This window comes from Populus trichocarpa, chromosome 1, assembly GCF_000002775.5.
Source record: "Populus trichocarpa isolate Nisqually-1 chromosome 1, P.trichocarpa_v4.1, whole genome shotgun sequence".
Taxonomy (NCBI): Eukaryota; Viridiplantae; Streptophyta; class Magnoliopsida; order Malpighiales; family Salicaceae; genus Populus; species Populus trichocarpa.
In genome coordinates this window covers 38720061-38743026 of record NC_037285.2, presented here as the reverse complement: position 1 = coordinate 38743026, position 22966 = coordinate 38720061, and the positions used below count along the sequence as shown (strand labels likewise).

At 30.6% G+C, this 22966-nt stretch overlaps 2 protein-coding genes across 2 annotated transcripts; both read left to right on the top strand.

Annotated features, from left to right (window-relative positions):
* Nucleotides 1-1156: 1156 nt before the first annotated feature.
* Nucleotides 1157-7155, top strand: LOC7485119 (26S rRNA (cytosine-C(5))-methyltransferase NOP2B). The gene is made up of 18 exons (XM_002300350.4): nucleotides 1157-1317; nucleotides 1423-1713; nucleotides 1797-1975; nucleotides 2100-2163; nucleotides 2260-2393; nucleotides 2514-2597; nucleotides 2675-2749; nucleotides 2831-2902; nucleotides 2983-3056; nucleotides 3519-3571; nucleotides 4017-4126; nucleotides 4374-4442; nucleotides 4534-4608; nucleotides 4930-5022; nucleotides 5112-5191; nucleotides 5274-5373; nucleotides 6427-6653; nucleotides 6808-7155. The coding sequence occupies exons 2-18, from the start codon at nucleotides 1428-1430 to the stop codon at nucleotides 6869-6871; spliced, it is 1839 nt and encodes a 612-aa protein (XP_002300386.2). The 5' UTR covers nucleotides 1157-1317; nucleotides 1423-1427; the 3' UTR covers nucleotides 6872-7155.
* An 8904-nt stretch (nucleotides 7156-16059) lies between these two features.
* LOC7485118 (uncharacterized) lies at nucleotides 16060-21857 on the top strand. The gene is made up of 9 exons (XM_002300349.4): nucleotides 16060-16354; nucleotides 16742-16927; nucleotides 17883-18012; nucleotides 18139-18219; nucleotides 18395-18579; nucleotides 19831-19926; nucleotides 20033-20126; nucleotides 20278-20397; nucleotides 21456-21857. Exons 1-9 carry the CDS (start codon nucleotides 16175-16177, stop codon nucleotides 21557-21559), a joined length of 1176 nt encoding a protein of 391 aa, XP_002300385.2. The 5' UTR covers nucleotides 16060-16174; the 3' UTR covers nucleotides 21560-21857.
* Nucleotides 21858-22966: the final 1109 nt, after the last annotated feature.

Sequence of the window (22966 nt, the reverse complement as noted above, 5' to 3'; positions counted from 1 at the left end):
GTAAATTGACTAAATTGTATCAATCTAATTTGCAAATGACCTTTGACTCCCTTAAAAAAAAGGTTTTTATACTATAAGCTAGACAATTGTTTTATGTAGAGAATGATAAAAAAGTCAATTCACTGTACTAATACATAACAAATAACATCGCATGCAACCGTCCATCATTGATTTTCTTAGTTTTTTTTTCTTATAATTCTCTCATGAACTCTTTTCTCGTATGTCCTTGTATTTTGTCTTCTATACCTTTTTTCTATTTTTGAACAAAAATACCCCAAATTTTCAAAAGCACACAAAAATCACTTAACCAGGAAAATACAAATTTGATAGCAACAAATAAAAAAAAAATACATTTGTAATTAATGAAAAAATCTAAAAATTCCATGTTCTGAAAATTTATTTTTTTATATAAATATTTCTATTTACAAGAATTTATGGAAATAATTTTTGTCATTTTTTATATATGACATATTAGTATTATTAGAAAAAATGAGATTTTTCTAGTTTTTTTTTTATCTTTTATGGGTTTTTTCTAGGTATTTTCGTGTTTTTTAAAATATTTTATTGCAAATTAGTTTTGGATTTCAAAATATTTTTTTTAAATGAAAATATGAATATATAAAGGCACATGGAGGGAAAAGATTTAAAAAAGGCTCAGACTTTGTGTTCAAATATGATTTTTTTTTTCAAATATAAAAAAGTTCTTACATGATATGATTTTGGGCTGGGCCTAGGCTCAACTATAAAAAGTTGAGGCCTTTGTCAACACTGAAGAAAACCTAAGCCCAAATAATAAACATGAAGCCCACAAATCTTTATTGATGTAATAATAAAGTGTAGAGTAAATTATAAATCAGTCCTTTTAATTTTACAAATAGCTCTTTTAGTTTTAAGAACTAATTAATCAATTTTTTAATCTCTGTTGATTAAGTTTCATTTAGAATTATTTTAATTAAAATAATATCTTTTTTTACTCATAAATCCCTGCAAATTACTTACTTATCTTTTTATTTTTCTATTTTTCGAAACAAACAAAAATAATGAAAAGAGAACACAAAATGGATAAAAGGGAATAATTAATTATTCTGAAGACCATAGGGACTGTGTAATTCATATTACAAAATTATAGGGACTAATTCACAATTTACTCTAAGTTAAGACGAGGGAAGAAAAATAAAAACCCAGCACTGCTGGGCCCCGGCGTACCGTATTTCTTTCTCTCTAATAAACCCTAAACCCTAGCCAGCCGACTCAAGAAGAAGAAGAAGAAGAAAGAGACGAGCAAATCCCTTTTAGCTTCTCTATCTAACGTACTCAGTAAGTCGATTTCTTTCAGTCTTCTTTTTGGTAGAATCTGTTTCAGTTGTTTTTCTGCAAGTGTCCAGATAAAAAAAAAATCTTTTGTTTCCTTTGCTTTCTCAGCTTTAATGGCACCTGCTGCTAAGATTAACAAGAAAAAGGGCTCAGAAACACAAAGACCACCACCCAAAAAGAAGCAAAAGAACGATCTTCTTACTGAAAAACGCCGCCCAAAGAAGGATGACGTGTTGGGTGATTCTGATACGGATAACCCAGATGAAGAATTAGAACATCAGTTAGAGTTTAGTGAAGATGACGAGCAAGAAGAATCTGCTTCTGGGTCTGATGTTCTTTCTGATGGTGATGATGACCCCCTTGCTGATGATTTTTTACAAGGAGGAAGTGATGATGAAGGTGGGTTTTTGTGTTTTTGTTGTTTTATGTTATGGTTTAGTTCTTCACTGATATATGGTATTGGTTTGTTTGTGCTTTTGTAGAGAAAGGTTCAGGTTCCGATTCCGATTCCGATTCTGATGAAGATTCTGATGAAGAGGATATTGAGAAGAAGTCAAGAGCTATCGATGAGCAAAGGGCAAGGGAACAGAAAGAAGCTGAGGAGGAAATGAAGCTAAATATTGCTGAAGAATCTGATGAGTTTAGATTACCTACTCAGAAGGTGTGCAGTCTTTGTTTGCGCTTTATTTTTCTCTATTATAAAAAAAATTTGAACGTGTTTCTGTTTTTGCAACTTTTCTTTTAAGTCTTTTCTTTTTTTAAAAAAGATTTGCTTTATAATGTAGGAACTTGAAGAGGAAGCCCTCCGCCCCCCTGATATTCAAAGTCTCCAAAGGAGGATTAATGAGAGTGAGTAGTATAGTATTTTCTTCGAGGTTTAACTTTTTTAAGAGTTAATTTGGTTCACTTTTGTGTAATTAATTTTGAAGTTTTGAGTTTGTTTAGTTGTTCGAGTGCTTTCGAATTTAAAAGACTTGAAGCAAGAGGGTTCTTCAAGGAAGGATTACGTTCACCAGCTTAAGATTGATTTATGTAAATACTATGGCTATAATGAATTCCTGATTGGAGCTCTAGTGGAGGTGATTCATCAGTCTTTAATTTGTTATATCATCCACTACAGCTATCTTCTGTGTTAAATTTTTTGTTTTAATTGAAATACTGTGGGTTGTGTTATAAATAACATGCATTTTAACTTACAGATGTTTCCTGTTAATGAACTTATGGAGCTTATTGAAGCTTTTGAAAAGCCAAGACCCACATGTCTACGAACCAACACCTTAAAGGTAAAATTAATTAAGACTCTTTGATTTTATGCTGTGTTCTCTAATTTTTCGCTCATTATTTTGGCTTGTGTGCTTAGACACGAAGACGGGATTTAGCCAATGTGCTTTTAAACAGAGGAGTAAACCTTGATCCTTTAAGCAAGTGGTCTAAGGTATCACTGTTTTCTCTGTCTATTTCATCATGTATTCTCTGTTAATGCAAATATCCAAAGAACTCTGAAATTTTCTTGTAGGTTGGACTAGTTGTGTATGATTCACAAGTACCAATTGGTGCCACTCCTGAATATATGGCTGGTCACTATATGGTAAGCTTTTTCCTAGTTCATCATGTTCTACGACTATGTAAAATTTCTATGGTGTATTTAGTCTTCAGCACTTTGTTCAGCTCCAAAGTGCAAGCTCGTTCATGCCTGTGATGGCCCTTGCACCTCAAGAAAAGGAACGGATTGTTGATATGGCGTAAGTACTGCTGGTTCTTTTCCTATGTATAAAATAATTATGTGCTAGCTTTCTTGTCACTGTGTGATGCTTTGATCTTCTGCGAGTTTATGGTTTAAGAATATTTCATTTGTAACGCATATTAATGATGAGCTGATATTGATCCTGAAATTATCATCATATAACTTTCTTATAGTGTTATTGTAACTTAGTGGTCATCTTATCACAATGACATTACTGAGACTTGTCAGTTTGCTTAATTATTAGACAGCGAGTTTTCTCAATCGGGCCATTATCAACAAAGAAATATAGTTCATAAATGGCCCCCTCCCACCCCCAAAAAGTAAAAGAATCCAGAACAAAAATAATAGAAATATTATTGTGCTTTTCACTTGGTAACAGTATATCCATGCTCCAATGTAACCTGGTGGTAAGATTAGGATAAGTTATTTTTGTTTGATAAACTATTTATGCATGTCACAGGGCTGCGCCAGGTGGTAAAACAACATACATCGCTGCCTTGATGAAAAATAGTGGTAAGTGGAAATTTTGTTTGATTCTTTTTCTTCTTTTGTTTTTATCCAACATTCCAAAGGAAAAAAAATTTGAGTTTTGAAGAGTCCTGCAACTACATGATTCACTCCGCAACTATTGTACTCAATGAAGTAAACTTTTGAGTTTTGATGTAATTTTATTGCGTTCTTTTCATAATTTGCATCATAGAGATGCGAAGGGTAGTTGTTTGCTTGGTTTCCATGTCAATAGAAATTCTATGTTTCTATTTAAGCTATCATCTGTTAAGCCTGCAAAATTTTTATGCTATGGACTAGGCCTTTCATGTGTTGGTTTAATCCTTTTTTTTCTCTTAAACATTGTTCAAATAAAATGATTGCAGAATGTTATTATCAGACAACATTACTGCATAATGTACCATGTTGCTCTTCTATGATTTGAATTGTCTCCATTTTTAAATGTCACCAGGAATAATTTATGCAAATGAGATAAAGGCCCAAAGACTTAGGTCTCTCACTGCAAATTTGCATCGCATGGGGGTGACAAACACCATAGTTTGTAACTATGATGGAAGGGAGGTTAGTGTCTTGTTGGAGTTCCTAACAATTGGACCTTTTTTCTTGTTGTTAGCTGGCTGGTTTTTCCATCTGTAATTCTGGTTGAAGGGAGTTGCCTTGTAAATTGATGCTACGTTTCATATGGCAATGGACATGCGAAATGCTAAACATATATTTTATTTTAATAAATAGAATCAAACTTCTAATTTTTTTTTGGTTTTGTTACATGTTTTATGCCTTTCTTTTCTTTTGCCTTTTTCAATCACAGCTTCCCAAGACTTTAGGTCTCAACACTGTAGACAGAGTGTTGTTAGATGCCCCTTGCAGTGGGACTGGGGTAAGCAACTTGCAGAATTCACCCAAATATTGGCTTCTTTTCTTTGTTTGCTTTACAAATGAAACTGCATGGTTATACTTATTTTCTGTAGGTTATATCTAAAGACGAGTCTGTTAAAATTTCTAAAACCTCTGAAGACATAGAGCAATGTGCCCATTTACAGAAGGTATGTTCAGTTCGGCCTTTATGGTGTATTTAGGAATAACTGGGTCTTCAAAGTTTTAACCAATAAGGTTACAGGGAAATAGAGGTGGTTGTGCTCTCATCCTATCCCCTCATTTCTACAATTAGAAATGGGATTATGCAACATCAAATGGTTGGGGTTGAAAGACGAGTTAACACTCTTTTTTTCTCCAAAAGTTATCAACTACAGCATTGAAGCTTGCAATATTTTGTAAACTGGTTCACATAAAAGTGTCATTCTTATGCTGTTATTTGTTCTTCAATCAAATTCATTTTCTGAAACATTTCCATCCTTTTTCTTTAGCAATTGCTACTTGCTGCGATTGACATGGTTGATGCAAATTCAAAATCTGGTGGATACATTGTTTACTCCACATGTTCCATAATGGTTGCTGAGGTTTGTTCATGAGCTTAAACAGTGTTAATCCATGTTACTTTTACTGTTTGCCATGCTTACTTTTTGCCACTCTTCATTTTCTCTTGCAGAACGAGGCAGCTGTTGACTATGCACTCAAGAAGAGAAATGTTAAACTCGTGCCGTGTGGACTTGACTTTGGGCGTCCAGGGTAATGCTGTTGTTTTCACACATGTTCTATCACTCATGAACTTTTCTCTCTTGGGTAACAACATTGCTTCTCATCTTCATAGGTTTGTCCGCTTTAGGCAGCACCGTTTTCACCCATCCTTGGAAAAGACAAGACGTTTCTACCCTCATGTTCACAACATGGATGGATTTTTTGTTGCAAAGGTATATCTTGAACTGGGAAATAGCGACGTATGATTTTGAAAATGCACATAAGCGTTTCCTGACTGTTTATTTTCTTGAACTCTTTCTTTTTCTTGCAAAAGCAGTTGGACATATTTTCCTCTCTATGGCAACTTAAATGTTTTTCCTTCATTCATGTATCTCACAAGCTTATATACTTGGTACATCCACTAAAGTATTTGTCTGATATGTTGATATACTAGCTGTTCTAGCTTCTAGGCAGCTAATTTTCTCAAGAGGATCGAACCTCTTCTTTCCTAGAAGTCACCTAAAAATCTAAGGCTGAAACATCTAGGTTGCACTTTCCAGATATCATCTTTATTTTACTGCATTCCATGGAGGGCATGCGATCAAGGCGTCAATAGCTGTTTAGGTTGGATTTCTAATGATGCAGAACACCAAGGAACAAGCTCTTTAATATTGAGTACATATACCTGTAATGAACCAGGCCACTAGTGTCTTGTTCAAGATTTTTATCGGGTCTGTAAAGATTCTTTACATATTTTTTCCAAATGAAATTAATTCCTCAATAGGATATTGGGACAGGGTGGGAGCATGATGATGCGCACCCCTGGTATTCCTCAACCATGATTATATTTATTCTACTTATAGTAAACTTCTTAGGCAACTGATTTTTTTTTTTTCAAATAAAAAGATTAATCGGTGAATTGATGATGTGGCTATTATATTGAGTAATAGAATGCTTAATTGAGAAATACTTATTTTGATTTCATGGGGGAATTTTTTTCACATTATATTGTTATGGTGTATTCTCTAACTGTCCTAAAATAGATTCTGTTGATTGGAAATGCTGCCTCTGCCCAGACCTGTTGCAGGTTCACCATTGATTGATATGGTGGGGGGTGTGCTTGTTTTTGTTCATATTTTGAATTATAGATCAAATAGTCTCAGGCACAATGTTTTTATTTGTTATAGGTTATCTGGTTTATGGATCCTCCACCCTACCTACAATCTTGTGATAATAGGTGCTACTATAGTTTTAGAAAACTCACATTGCCACTCTGCTTTTTGCAGTTGAAGAAACTGAGTAACTCAATACCCTCTGCCGGGACCGAACCGTCAGAATCTGTGGAGCAAGCCTATGGACTGAATGAGAGTGATAGGGAAAAGAGTACTTCCACAGAAAAGGGTAAAAGCTTAACAAATGGTTTTCCTAATGATGGGACTCCAGAGAATCCATCCAGTGCTAAACGGGGAATGAAACGAAAAATTCCATCTAGAGAGGAAATTTCAAAATCCAGGTAAATATATCTGTCAGAAATGTGGTCAGCTTTACTGAATGAAGGTTCAATGTATTCAACTCTGAAATAGAATAATGTGGATGAGTCATTATGATTTTTTTAACTAGGAACATTTGTTCTGTAATTAGAAACTAATATCTTTAGCATACTGCAGGGAGGAGAAAAGAGCAGCTTATAGAGAGGCTAATCGGAATGCTGCAAAGAACAGTAGGAAGTGAGGACTGACGTCTACAATTCCAGCCTTGTACGACATGGTGAAGTCATAATTGCCTGCTGATCAAGTTCAAGTTATCTGGAGCATAATGTCTGGCTTTAGTTATTTGTATACTTTTTAGTTAAGTTGGGTTGCCCTTCGTGGACTGCAAGTCCAGAAAATTTTGTTGGTTACATAACTGGTTCAACTGTTGCTGTTATTACTATAAACACAATCAATGGGCTATTAATAAGTCCAAAGCATTTCAGTCGAGATTTTGCAAACAATCATAAACAAGTTATTCGAGCATGTTCCTGCTGTATCTTATTTCCCTTTTTCCAGGAATAGTAGTGGTAGATCTGTGCCCTGTGGACGTTGTCTGTCCACAGTTTTTAACAAGGAAAATGGTATTGTGACAGAACAACCCAAAATACGGACATGTTACCCAGAAACGCTGAATTACCTTTCGATACAGAAAGTTTATGATTGTTATTAGGTCCTAAACCATGAGTTCAGAATATGTAATGTTGGATGCATATCTATCAATATCCAAATTGTTTTGTGCATTCCTCAACTAAGAGGGCTTCAGATTAAACTTGACATAAGAGAATCGGGTTATAATAAAAATTGCAAGTTTATAATTACAAGTCTATTATCACAAGCCTACTGTTATCGACCAACAATTACAAGTCTCGTAGGCCTACTTGATATACACGTTTTGAATATTCTGCGAACTTGGTTGAATTGCAAAGCAATTCTTGATGTTATTTTGTTGAGTTGTGTGTATTGATGATATTCCTTGCATTATTCTTTAAATAAAAAAGTTCAAGATAACTTTCAGTATCATTTTATTTAAAGTAACTTCTGGTAACTACTGATACACCCTATTTCATTTATTATTTTAAGGATCTTGAACCATATGGATTCTTTGTATCTTTTTTTCACCATTCACGTTCAAGTTTGGACTTTATAAAATTTAACATGTTCTTGTTGGTCCAGACCTAGTAACGTTTTGGTTGATTTTAGTGTATAACACTTATTTCCATCTCAAACAATTTATTAATGACTGAATTGTTTCCCAAATTAAAAATAAATGAGCAATGTAAAAACTTTAACGCCTGAATAGTAGTTTGGAATGCTTTAGAGTTTCATTCTTTTATTAATCTATTCGTGGGAGAGACTTTTCTCTTTATTCTAGGCTCTTTGTTTAGTAAAGGCCTTGTTAAGATATTACAAATCTTACCCTTAATTTCTTAAAAAAACATATATCTCTCTTAAAGTATTTTATTGGCTTCTTCCACCTTTCGTTTAAAAAATGTATATCTCTCTTCTTTACTTATAAATCTGTATTTTTTTTTCTTCATTTTCTACTGCTACTTCTGTTAGGATTAATTCTCTATTTTCTTTTTTAACAGGAACATCCACTATTTTTTTCTCTTTCTTCTAAATTTTCTTGTAATTTTAATCTTTGTGGTGTCATAGTTTCAAAGAACAAATATGACACTCTCATTGAGGTTGCCAATTATTTCAAGTTCTTTTGTGCATGCCTCAACTAAGAGGGCTTTGAATTAATTATGGAGTTGTTCTTGATCTGTGAAAACATGTTTTTGTATTTTTGATTTTTTTTGTAATGAAAATTACAAGTATACTGAATTACAATGAAAATAACAAGCTTGTTGTTACAAGCCTACTGTTATTAGCTCACAATTACATGCTTACTTGATAAACAAGTTTTGATAATCCTGTGAACTTGGTTGAATTACAAATCAATTTTTGTTGTTGCTTTCTTGAGTTGTTATGTATTGATGATGTATCTTGTCAATAATTACTCATTCACCCTATTCAAGCAACTCAAGATAATTTCTAGTAATTACTCACTCATCCTATTATATTTATTATTTTAAGGATGTTGCTCCTTGTAGACTTTTTATATATTTTTTTTCATAACTCACAATAAAGTTTAAACTTTATCGAGTCTGGTCTGCAATGAATTATGATTGACATATTTTTTATGATCCAAACTTGGTAACACTTTGATCAATTTAGTGTATAACACATATCTATGTAAAATGATAGCCATCATAATAGTGTTATGATAAAAGTTTTCTTTTGACTCATGAAACTCTTTATTTACTAATTATATTATATGTGGCATGTAAACTTATAAAGTAAAATGGGCCTTTTATGTCAAGTGTACATATAAAAAATACATGATTGATGAAGCTTTTGAAGAGATAGAAAAATAAATAAACAAATAAACTTTAAATCAAGATTTCTTAAAAATATATTTATTTTTTATTATTTTCATTTAAAACAAATAAGAATTTGTATTGTGAGCTTTAATTTGAAGTGTATATTGAGTTTTTTTTTTCTTGAGTAGTAAAACTATAAAAAATACAATGAATTTGTATCTATGTTGTACCAATCATTATTAAAAATATTTAAATTTTTTTAAGAGTTTATGATAATACAATAGTTGAATTATGTGTTAGATGTACCTTTATTGGTTTTCAATAAAAACTCTTTACTAACATCACTTGAAGCTTAAGGCTCAAGAGAATTTGTTTTATTAACAATATGGTTATTTGAACAAAAACTTAAAACAATTAAAATAAATATATGCATAAAATCAAATAATTTAAATTCAGTATGAAAAAACATATTTCTTTACTATAAAAAAAAGAAAAAAAATAATTTTTTGATTATTTTTATGTAACTATATTAAAAAATATAAAAAATAATTAATTAAATAATATAATATAAAGAAATAAAAAATAAAGAGCTTGTATTTTATTTTCATTGAATATTCATCTTTAGTTATTTTGAAAACTTATACATACTAGTTTCATATATATATATATATATATATATATATATATATATATGTTATTATAAAAGCCAAAATCTTATTTAAAAAGCATGGCATAATATAGTATTTTTAAAAATAATATTTATAATTATTTATTGAAATATGATTTTATTGAAAGAGGGCCTAGAGAATCATGTCTATGTTTGCCTGGGCTTTGGATCGTAGGCCTGAAATTTTTTGATATCAGACGATGCATTGTCTGTCATAGTAAATGATACGTTACTTGTTCCAAATAGTTTCTAGTCATCGTTGTGTTAGCCCATAGGTCTATAATCACTTATGGCTTATTGATTTTGATGTTAACAACAATTAATGGATTTAAAATGCTTGTCAAAGTTTTTAATATTGCAGGAATTTCTATACATCAAATTGAATCTATTTGGACTCTTTATATGCTATATGGACTTGAAGATACCTAAAATCATTTAATATAATAAAGTCTTTATGGAATTTAAGTTAACATCATAAAAATAAATTTCATTTAAAAGTATTTTTATTGTCAAAATTCATCGTCAAAATATGCTTTCATTGTCAAAATAAATTCATATGTCTTGAATATATTTTTATCATATGTCTTGGTATTGTCACAAAAATTATTGGAAATCATATATTTTAGTAAAATGCAAGATCGTCTTGTAATCATCATATTATTTTTATAAGATGACAAACTTGTAATTTTAAAAGAAATGTATTTAACACACCAATTTCAAATTGTCTAATCACCTTATCTCTCTTGTTCTTGTAACAACTCTGTTTCTCTATACATATAAAGGCTAAATGTTTTCAATATTGAAAGAACACAAAAAAATAAACAATTTTTTTATGTATCATTTTACTTGTGTGAGTAACGACTAAATGGGTAAATTTTCCCTTATAAATACTCTTTTGATTTTATAATAAAACCCTCTCGTACACTCTATAACAATTAACAAGCTTACAATTCTATTTGATGCTTTGAAATTTCTCATTCCAAAAGGTTTTGATTATTCTCTTATTCTTTTTAAAAAACTTTGAATTTTAATTGCATGAAAATTCTTATTTCACTTTTTTGAGTTAGATTACATTTTTATAAAAACTTAAGCTTAATATTTATAATATTCTTTTGTGTAATGGGTAATTATTCTCTTGTGAGAGATAAACTATTTGTGAAAGTGTAAATGATATTTGAATCATTATTTAGTTATGGGCCAAGGAGAGATTTTAATCTTTTATTTGAAAAAAATTATTGAGATAGGTTTGATCCTCAACACACAAAATGATTCAGTTTAATCTTGAACCCATAAAAAATTGTTGTACAGGGTTTGATCATAAGCTTGTAAAAGAATTGGGTTTAGTCTTGAACCTGTGACTAAACCCCTAAAAGGATTGGGTTTAATATTGAATCCATAAAAAGAATTTTATGAAAGGTTTGATTGTAAGTCCGTAAAATAATTGGGTTTAATCTTGAACCTGAAAAAATATTATGTAATCAGAAAGGTCTTATTTGTTAGAAGGTCAAGTGTAATAGTGAATACTTGAACGAAGATTAAAGAGTGGAGTAGGAAATTGTTTGAATTACTATAAAAATCGATGTGTTTACCTCTCTCTCTCTCTCTCTATCTATCTCTATCTATCTATCTATCTATCTCAATTTACTTGTGATTTGGTTAATTGTGTATTATTTTTGTTGGCTAATTTGAAGAGATAAAATTGTTCTTGTATGGAGGTTTTTGAACCTTAAAAACCATAATTTCAACATATTTTCACCTAAAAACATATATATAAAAAGATCTTACGGATCTCTAAAACTTATTTTTTGAAAAAAATAAAATTAATTGGTATAAACACTCAAAGTTAAATCATACAAATATTTCAAACTTTGATGTACTTTTTTTGGCGTCATTAAATGTATAAATCACCTCCATTAAATCTCTCTTAAGAACAAATTCATAGACACCAAAATCAAAATTATTGGTGCATGGAAATTGGTTACTCGTAAACTTTCTCTTTCCTCTTTATTTAATAGTGACTTTTTTTCTCATTTCTCAACATTCAGGTAATGAGATAAAAAAAACAAATGAAGTTTAATGACTTAAATAAAAATGTAAAAAACTATAGGGACCAGAGTGTAGAATGCCTAATTTTATATTTTCAAATGTTGAGGAATATGAATCTTTAATGTAATATAGGAATAATTTTTGTCATATTGCATATGAGGAAGTATAAAATGATAAATAAAACCCAACATATAAAACACGACAACATAATTTGGAAGTATTTTTCTATATATATGGTCCCTTTTTTTATTTTTTTTTAACTTAACCCCATAATTACATTTGGTAACATGAATTTTTAATGCAATGTAAGAATAATCTATGTCACATGGTATATATGATGTGAAAGCATGCAATGTGAAACAAAATCCAATGCATAAAACATGAAAACATAACTTGAAAGGATTGTAATAGAAAAAAATAAAGTTTAATGACCAAAGTAAAAATAACAAAAACTTCAAGGATCTAAAAGGGAAAAATGGATATAAATAGTGGGATTAAGATATTAAATATATTTGTAAATTTTAAAATACATATTAATATTAATATGCTTTAACTTAAAAATAAAAATAAAAGGTGTTATTATTCAAACTTACAGGGTAATTTTTTATAGATTTTAATCTATGAGATTTGATAAAATTTGTAGATAATTAAGATTGAACAAATGTAATAATCTATTAAATTTAATGAAATATCACTTCTTAATTAGCAAAATAAAATAGGTGGTGGAATTTCTTGTTTTAGAATATATGTGTGTGTATTAAAATTTAACATGTTTTAGTAGCCTACTATATTATTGGTTTACGCTATGCTACAAGTTATATAAAAAATTTTTAACGTAACAAAATATATTTAAGTGTTGCTACCGTGTTTTATAATATTTTTTTAATTATGAACTCAAAATATATTGCATATGGACGATATATTTTAAAAAAAATACTAATATGATGACATATTTGGATGACATGTTTTTTTAAAAATATATTGAAATGACAATATATTGAATAGATCTTGGTTAACCTGTCAAAAGTTTTACCCTGATCATGAGAGATAACTTTACATAAAAAAATAAAAATAAAATGATGAAAATCAATTCCTAATTAACCTAATGTTAAAAGATGACATTGAAAAAAAAATATTAAATTAAAAAGGAACAAAAAATAACTATTTAGGTTAACTTGTCAAACTAGGAACCCGAGTCATGAGATCAGGATAAACCCATAGAAAAAAATAAAAAACAATTACAAGGCGCAATTTTCAACTAATCAGTGTTGAAGGATGAAAAAAAAATTAATTAAGAAAAGAAAAAAAACACAAGTCAACCCGAGCTAACTTGTTAAACTCACGACCTAGGTTGTGATTCTAAGACAATTTCATAAAAAAACAAATAAAAAAATCACAAAACTCCATTTCCAACAAATTCAATGTTGAAGGTTGAAATCGAGAAAAAAAACTAAATCCATGAGACTAGGATAACTCCGCAGAAAACAAATTAAAAGAAAATTACAAAGCTCATTTCTTAAACAACCTAATATTGAAGGATGAAATTAAAATAAAAAACTAAATATAAAAATAAAATTGATTTGTAGAAGGGTGAAATTAAAAAACAAAATTGACTTAAAGAAAGACCAAAAAATATAAACCGAGTCAATCCAGTTAACTTGCCAAATTCATGACTTGGGTTATGAGATCAAGATAACAAACACCATATAAAGTAAATAAAAAAAATATAAAGCCCAATTAAAAAAAATATTCAATTAAAAAAATAAACAAAGTCAACCCGGGTCAACCTGTTAAACCTGCGACTCGGGTCATGATATCGGGATAACCCATTGATAGAAAAACAAATTATAAATTCTAATTTTCAATCAACCCAATATCAAAAGATGAAATAAAAAAAAGGTTAATTAGAAAAGGTGGCCCAAAAAATGACCTCAGTCAACCTAAATTAATTTGTTAAATCCACGAGTTATCTTATGAAATCAAGATAAATTCATAAAAAACAAACCTCACTTCCAATAGATCTGATGTTTAAGATTGAAATTGAAATTGAAAAAAAGAACTAAATCTATGAAACCGATATATAATCTAACAAAAAGAAAATAAAAAAAATATGAATAACAATTCCCAATACGACATAATAATGAAGGATAAAATTGAAAAAAAAAACCTAAAAAAAACTAGGTTGGTGACGGGTTAAATAAGAAAAAAAAATTGTTCAAATGAATAATGTCTTATATGTGTGGCTACAATGATTTAGTCATATCCTTTAGTGTTTTGTTAATAAAAAAACTAAAGAAAAAAAACACACAAAAAAAAAAATTATTCCAATTAATAGTGTTTTCTAGGTGTGACTACAATACAAAAGGAAAATAAAAAAATTACAAAGCACAATTTTCAAAATAATCTAATATTGAAAGATAAAATTAAAAAAAAAAATAGGTTGGTGAAGGGTAAAATTAAGAAAAAAAAACTACTAAAAAAAGCAAAAACAAAAACACACTAAAAACTATTCCGATGAATAAATAGTTTTTGTAGGCGTGACTACACTGATTTAACTACACTGATTTAGCTACACCATTTAGTATTATGTTAAGTAAAGAAAAACTAAATAATAAAAAAATCCAAAAAGCTGCACCTACATACAAAATACTATTCCAGTTAATAGTATTTTATAGGTGTGAGTACAGCTATTTAACCACATTCTTTAATGTTTTGTTATTATTAATAAACAAGTATGAACAACTAGAATAAACTTATTAGCAATGTATGGTGATTTATTAAGTTGATTTTGTTTTTGGACAATGCTTCAAGTCCTTTTATTAAAGAAAAAACTTAAGAATCAACTAACTTGATTACCGAATAAGAAGAAAAAAATCAACACAACAAATAGAGTTAAAATATTTATTACTTGAACAATTAAAATATATAGGTTTGATATGAAATTTCACTATTTATATAAAGAATGAAGCTCTTGATTTTTTTTAAATTTAATTAATCACACTCTAACCTAATTGGATGGGACTAGTCTTGAAATTATGGCATATCTATAAAATTAAAAGATAAAAAACTGAAATATAAGACACAAAGATAATATATGCCTAATCCTAATTTTTTATATTTTTAATTTTGATACTAAGTTTATTTTTGTTTTTTTTCAGTTCCTGAATGAGAGAGGGTGACTTACCATAAAATGACAGTAAAAAAAAAAAAGTATTTAGTTGTTGTGATTATGACAACTAAAATGGTCAAGTTTGGTGTTAAAATATTCTATTCAATGAGAAGTATTTGATGGTGGTTTTTGATCCTCATTTTGTCGGAAAAAATTAATCAAACTTAAAAAGAGTTTTTGTCTCAATTTGATTTTTTGTTACTAAAAAGGTACAAATGGGTTGATTGAGGTTTGATGTGTGTTTCTTAGGTATTTGCATATGAAAAATTGGTTTAAAATTGGATTGATTGGTCAAAAAATAAAAAAGGGTGGCATGCTACCTTTATAGTCGTTTTCCTTTTTCCTTTTTTTTATATTCAAAAAACATTTACTAGATTCACCTATTTTTTAAATTTTGATTTGATTTTTAAATAATATTATAATTTGTTATTAAGATTTTAATATTTTTTTAATTATTATGTATTTGATATAAAAATAATAATACCAATAATAAATTTTGTTCATGAAAATTCAATTCAAATTTTTTTTTTGTTTTTAAAATTTTTAATTATATTTTGATCATGATTTATCACAATTATTATTTTTTAGTTTTTAATCACTCATAAAATATGAACATATTATTTTGATTTTTTAACTTGTTTTAATAATCAAAAGATGTTTTTTAATAGAAATAATAATTTCAGTTAAAAACTTTATATTCACTAAAATAAATAAGAAAATTTATCTTGAAATGTTTTTTAAAAACATCATATTTTTTTTTAATAATATTATCAAAGAATTTATTGAGACTTGAATATTTTTTATTATATTAAAAAAAATATCCTCCAAGACATAATACAAGCATACAAATTAGTTTTAAAACTATACCGGAAGTAAAATATATGTGACTAATCCTTTATGTATTCATTTTTTATTGTAGTCAAGTTTCAAAATCATGGTCATGTCTCAACTGAAGAGCTAAAGCTAGAAAGAAAATAGTAGTATTTAGGATCGGGGTATAATTGTAATGGAATAACGGAATATGGTATTATACGTAATTATATAAAATTACCAAGAAGGATTTATAATTTTAAGAATTGGGACCGTGTGTGTACTGTGTGCGTCACAAACCCCTTATAAAGTATAAACCCTTGTGGCTGTTAGAACCCTAAAAAAGATCCACAGTCTGTCTCTCCTCTTCCTCCCAAAAGGAGAGAAACTAACCAGTAAGTCGTCAAAAAGAGAAAGGGAAATAAAATAAAATAAAATAAAAGAATGAGTGAACAAGAAAGCAGCAGTGATGAAAGAATGAGCAGCGAAGAAGAAGAAGAACAACAACAAAAGGAGGAGGGATTTTCATATTGGAATTTGAAAGATGTGGAAAGGGGTCAACTGCCACCACATATCCGAAAACAAGGAACTCGTGTTTATTGCAAACCTGATGCTCCTACTAATGTATTTCTAACTCACCCTTTTTATCCTTTCTTCTAAAGACTCAAGCTTTGGTAGAAATAATCATCGTTATAGGATAGGAGTTAGTTTGAGCTTAATACAGTTTGTTATAGCTTAATTTAGCTCACATGTTTGTATCTTGAAGTTTATGAAGTTTTTAACTACAGCCCAGTTGCTGGACTTTGTTGCTGCTATGTTTGGAGATGGGAAATTGATGGTTATTGCTTTTAATGAACATAGCACTATTTGCAGTGCGTTTATCTTGTTATCTCACTTGATTTGGAAAGGAAAAGAGGGAAAATTGGAATGGTTAAGTTTATTTTAATTGAGTTCTTCGGTTTTATTTGTCTCTTTAAGTGCTTATATTTTTTAGGATTTTGGTTTCTGCAGACTGAAACTTTGCAATATTCTGGTTCCTATGCGTCAATGGGAGTAGATAATAGTTTACGATTAGATTCTTTCCGTGAAAACTTCAGAATTAAGGTAATTGCACTGGATAAGGATAAAATGGAGTTTGATATGATTGGTATTGATGCAGCAGTTGCCAACGCTTTTCGGAGGATTCTCATATCTGAGGTGTGTACGCTATGCCTAGTTCTGGGGATTATATTCTTGTAGATAAACAGTGATGAAAGCTTGATTTTTAGTTAGTTATTCTGCTGTTCTTTTGTAATAATTGATATCCTCTTTTATAGATCATTTATCCTTTTCTGTTTTTGCACATTGGGGGATGATCAGCTGTCAAAGTTTCTTAAACTCTTGTCTGAACATGTTGGTGTGACGAAAATTGCAAATTTCTTCTAATCTGCATTTGCTCATATTTGTTGTTGATAGGTGCTTGCTTGCAGTGTTTAGTACCCCTAAAAAATTATAACTTTGGACAGACTCTTAGATTAGATGGTTCCTGGAAATGTGCTTGACTTATAAGCATATTAAAGCCATCCACGGACAAAATGGAACATTTAGTAATTTTAAAACAGCACAGTTCTATCACGAGAAGCTCTCATTACATTCATGTCAATGGATAAAGTTATCCTCAGATTTGTTGTTGATAGGTGCTTGCTTGCAGTACTTGGTACCCCTAAAAAATTATAACTTTAGACAGACTCTTAGATTAGATGGTTCCTGGAAATGTGCTTGACTTATAAGGATATTAAAGCCATCCACGAACAAAATGGAACATTTAGTAATGTTTAAAACAGCACAGTTCCTTATATCATGAGAAGCTCTCCTTACATTCATGTCAATGGATAAAGTTATATCATGAGTAGTAGTGGATTGTGGAAAATAGTTTTCACCTTTTTCATTGTATTCTATTTTTGGTTTCACTAGTTGTTTCCCTGCTGAGAAATTTGAATTTCCTAACTGAAGGAATGGAGTTAACTCTCTCTCTCTCTCCCCATCTATCTTGTCTGAATTTTGATTTACGATATTGATAGTTTGTAAATTCATGTCTTGTTCATTATCTCTTGTGTGTAAAGCTTGTCGATTGATGGAAATGATGGATTTTGGTTTTATTCTCTTTATGTAGGTTCCCACAATGGCTATTGAAAAAGTCTTCATTGCAAATAATACATCTGTGATCCAAGATGAAGTGCTTGCCCACAGATTGGGTCTCATTCCCATCAAGGTTGACCCTAGGCTGTTTGAATATCTTTCAGGTTTGACTCGTATTTCATTTACATGATAAATTTTTTTTATACAAAAGAGGGAAACAATTAACCTCTGCATTGTTTAGGAACTTAACGGACTCTCCTTCTTTTTTCTCCTTTTCTTCTCACCTGAAGCAAATGATACACCAAATGAAAAGAACACTATTGTCCTCAAACTCCATGCTCGCTGCAATCGGGGCCAGCCTCGCTGTTCAGGTAAGTGGTACTTTGTTTATTTCAATTAAAGCCAGTGATTTTCTTACAATATTTTGTAGTGAATTGATTAATAATTAGTTGTCCTCTTTCCAATAGTTGGTAGCTTAACTTGATGATATAAAGCCAGTGATTACTTTGTATAATAGTTGGTACCATTATGGTCATTATAATGCAGTGTATTCTCAAGAATTGAAGTGGTTACCAAATGGAAGTGAGTTTGCTAAAGAATCTGAAAAACCTGATTCCAAACCAAGTACCTATACTTCATTTAGTTGCGGCCAAGACTCCCTGCCAGAATTTGCAGGCAATCCAATTTCCACGGTAGAAGATATTATACTTGCCAAACTGGGCCCTGGACAAGTAAGGTTTTTTCATGATTGGTTGGGTGGTGTTAATTTATCTTTTACATCTTCATGTAACATATTTGGAAAGGAAGTTGTCTAAACTTCAATGCTGAAAGCCCAAAGGGTATAAATTCTGGCAGATTGTGCTGAAAGAACAAAGTGATGTGTGATTGACGGATTGGATACATGCTATTGTGGTTTGTGGAATAAAGTATGATATTGAGCTTGGTAACTGTGGTATTTGTGATGCAGGAACTTTTTAATAATTTTCTTATCAGTTTTGGTTTTCTTATTTAATTTAGGATTTCTTGTGTTAGTTAGAGTTTTAGCTGTTATGTGATTAGTATGTGACATATAGTAAGAGGTTACTTTTCCTGCAATCATTAGTATTAGGGTTTTAACTAGCGCAAATAGGATGTTAGGATTATTTTTGTGGACATTTTGTTTTGCTATTTTATCAATCTATTCGGATTCTAGAGGTTTCTCAAGAACCCTAAACCCTATTATCTTGTTCTAGCTTCAATTTTCTTCTACTTTTAGCCATTATTCTGCTGTGATTTTTGTTTTCTACTGTTTTCCTCTCCCCACCCTACTTCTATTTGGCTATTGAACTTCCAAAGGCATAGCACAAAAGATTTTTAAAACCAAGAACTGCATTTCAACAATCCTATTAGACCAAGCATATGATCAGTGGGTGCTTCCTTTCTAGATTACATTTCCAGTAAGCATATCCAGACTTCTAAAGCGATTGAATAAACAGAAAGTAGTAGCATTCTAATCCAAATATAGTTTGAAAGTGGGAGGGGTTTGTTAGCGACTTATCTACGATACTAAGGATCCCAATAGGAGCATGCTTTAAAATGAGACTGGTTTCTTGGATGCTTGTGGTCTTTTGGGTTTGGTCTTCTTCAGCCATTTGTGGTTCATTCTTTGATTTCCTACAAATCCAAGATAACTTTAAAATTTTAATTGCTGGTGCATTCTGTTGATAGAAACATTTTCAAGCTACCAACCTAGGTTAAATATTTTCGGATTTGATGTTTTGCTGACAAAGACCAATTGATTTATGTAATATAAAGCTTTTCACATGACTATTGATGCACTTCCCTCTTTCTTTCCTTTTCCATTGGAATCCACATATGCTGGTGAGCACAACATATTTGAGTTTCTGGAAGTTTTTGCATATTGTTTCTTTTTCTATCAAAGGTCGTTCTTGCCTGTTACTGGATTGCAGGTGCAAATACTGAAATGTCTGATCATTTTACAGGAAATTGAACTAGAAGCTCATGCTGTTAAAGGAATGGGAAAAACACATGCAAAATGGTCTCCTGTGGGGACTGCTTGGTATCGGATGTTTCCTGAGGTGTGAAGATATCTTGTTCTCTGATTGTTTTTATCAATGCAACCTCCTCCCCCCTTTCCCCTTGCATATTATTGTAACATTTTGAACACTTCTTCCTTCCTTGTAGGTTGTATTACTGGAAAACATTAAAGGTGAGGATGCTGAAGAACTTATAAGGAAGTGTCCAAGTGGTGTATTTGATATTGAAGACACTGGCAATGGTAAAGTGATTTTGTCTTCTTTATCCTTTCTTTCTGGACAACTTTCTGTGCTGCATAGTTTCCATTAATTTTCTTAGAATATAAAATAACGCTTCCATCTCTGTTTTTGCTTTCTTGAGTATCCCTGATGAATGATTTGGTTGTTTGACAGCTAAGAAGAAGGCAATTGTAGCTGATTCACGAGCCTGCACTTTGTGTAGGGAATGCATAAGAGGGGATGAAGAGTGGGAGAAACGTGTGGCACTGCACCGTGTTAAGGATCATTTCATATGTAAGTGATGAGGTGTACATGCTTTTAGCAATCTAATTACCATTAAACTGTGAATATAAGTTTCTTGTGATTGTTTGAAGAATGTAGTGAGGGAAATTATAAGCAATATCAAAACAAAGTAAACTATTCTGATTGGGTTGATACCAATTAAATTTACTGCAAAATATTTTTTCTACAAGAATAGTTAGAGAACCTCAGGAGCTTTGCCTCGGTGGATTAATTGTTGCTTGAAGGTATAACGACATACATCACCTTCTGGTGGAAAATCAATATTCTATTACTTGAGTTCAGATTGCAGATCAAATATTTCTCGTTAAAGTTCAAGCTCAATTGGAAACAAGCTTAAGTCTCCAGCTCTTGTCCTTGCAGGACAACGGACTAAATATATTAGCTCTATCATAGTTTTATTGAAGATCCTGTACTTGTGATATTCAGAGAACTTTCTTTTAACTGAATTAGAACTCCAAAGAAGGAAACTGGTCAATTTTACAATAATTGTCCTGAAGATCCTGGCTTCCAGATTTGGAAAGATCCATAATGTCATGAGATGGTCATGGTTTTGAATTTAATAGACCAAATTTTATATGTTGCCAAACCGTTTTCAACTCACTGGTTTTTGATATAGTCCCCTGGATAGAGAGGTTTTTTATATATTGCAATCTATAGTAGCGAATATGTTTTGAATTGATCACTTTAGCTAAATAAAATATTTTGAACTTCCAGTGCTAAGCCTATAAATAATTCTGCAACCAAGAGCCTGAAAGGCTGCTTGAGCGTTATGCTGTCTAAGCAGCTCAGGAGAAAAAGTTGTGCATGCTATTTCCTACTATCCATTTACTGGAGTTCTGTTACCGTGGTTCATGATACATAAGTTCGTCTGTGACCAATTTTGAGTAGAGTTTCTGTTGTCAATTTCTTGTACAAGGCAGATGAAATTGTCCCTCTTGTTTATCAGTATTTATTTTTAACCTTCATTGTAGGTGGATAAAATTGCTTGAATTTGAAATTTATTAATTTTGAGAAGATCTGTACTAATTTTGCTTGCTCTTTCCCACTAGTTACTATTGAATCAACTGGAGCATTACCTCCTGAAGTTCTCTTTACTGAAGCTGTGAAGATCTTGGAAGCCAAGTGTGAACGTGTAATTACCGAGCTCTCTTGAGGCCTTCTTCTCGTTTCCATTTTTTCTGGAGTAGATGCTGATGAAGAGGTGTTATTTAATGTTGTTTACCAAGCTTGATTACTCTCTCTCTCTCTCAATTTTGGAATTCGAAACGTTTGCAAAGCCTTTTACGTAAAAGCCTCAGTTTCTGCATAGAAGCTTTGTTACTGATAACACATGATTATGCAGTGTTAATGTTGAATAACTGAACTCTTTCAAGGCCAAGCTTAATTGAATTCCGTGGCCGAGTTTCAATGTATAGCTGGGATTTTACTTGAATGCATCCTATTTACTTGAAGCAGCTTCTTGGTGCCTAATCATAACAGGTTTAAGACGGAAAAACTATACAGCTCCATCAACAGTTTCATAATTAATTTTGGTCATTAATTTATGTTATGGAGTACAAAATTCCATTTATGAAATGAAAATAACACCATTAATTACTGTTATAATAACGCATTTTAGATCCCTTGATTTTTGAACATGGAAAGAGAAAACAAAACAAAAAAAAAAACATTTAGTGGGTGAAATGATATGAAGGAAGGAACGGGGGATAAAAGAAAAAAAGGAGAAAAAAGAGATGAGTAAAGAAAAAAGAAAAATACGAAAGTTGATGTGATCCAAATCATATTTTTATATATTCGGGAGTGTAATGTTTATATTTTAAAGTGATCCAAACCATATCTATACCTCATCGATCATCTTATAAAAGTAATTATGTGAAGACAAGAAACTTTAAAGACAAGTTAAAGAATTGATAATGATAAAAGAATACATAAAAAAAACATGAGTTCATATGTAGTTTTAGTATTGTTACTACCAAAAACAAGGATGAAACTTAGAGGATGTGTGTTGATTGTCAAGTTATCAACAATATTACGGTAAAGTATAGGCACTCAATTCGTAAACTTAATGATATGTTAGATGAATTGCTTGAGTCTTGTAGTTTTTTTTAGATTGATTTGAAAATTGGATATCATCAACTAAGAATGAAAGAAGGAGATGAATAAAAAATTGTCTTTAAAACTAAATATGGTTTGTTTGAGTGGTTAGTTATACTTTTTAAACTTACTAATGCACCTGATACTTTCATGAGATTAATGGACCATGTTTTGCGCAATTTTAGAGGTAAGTGTTTTATGGTTTACTTTGATGATATTTTAACTTATAATAAGAATTTAGACGAGCATGTTAAACATTTAAGGAATTGATTGGTTATTTTACGAAAACAATGTTTATATGCTAATATGAGAAGGTGTGACTTTTGCATGGAAAAGATTGTAATTCTTAAATATGTTGTTAGTGCAAAAGGTATTGAGATGAATAAAGAAAAGGTTAGGGTTATCTAAGAATGGTCTTCACCTAAGTCAATCATTGAGACAACAAGTTTTAACAGTTTGGCTAATT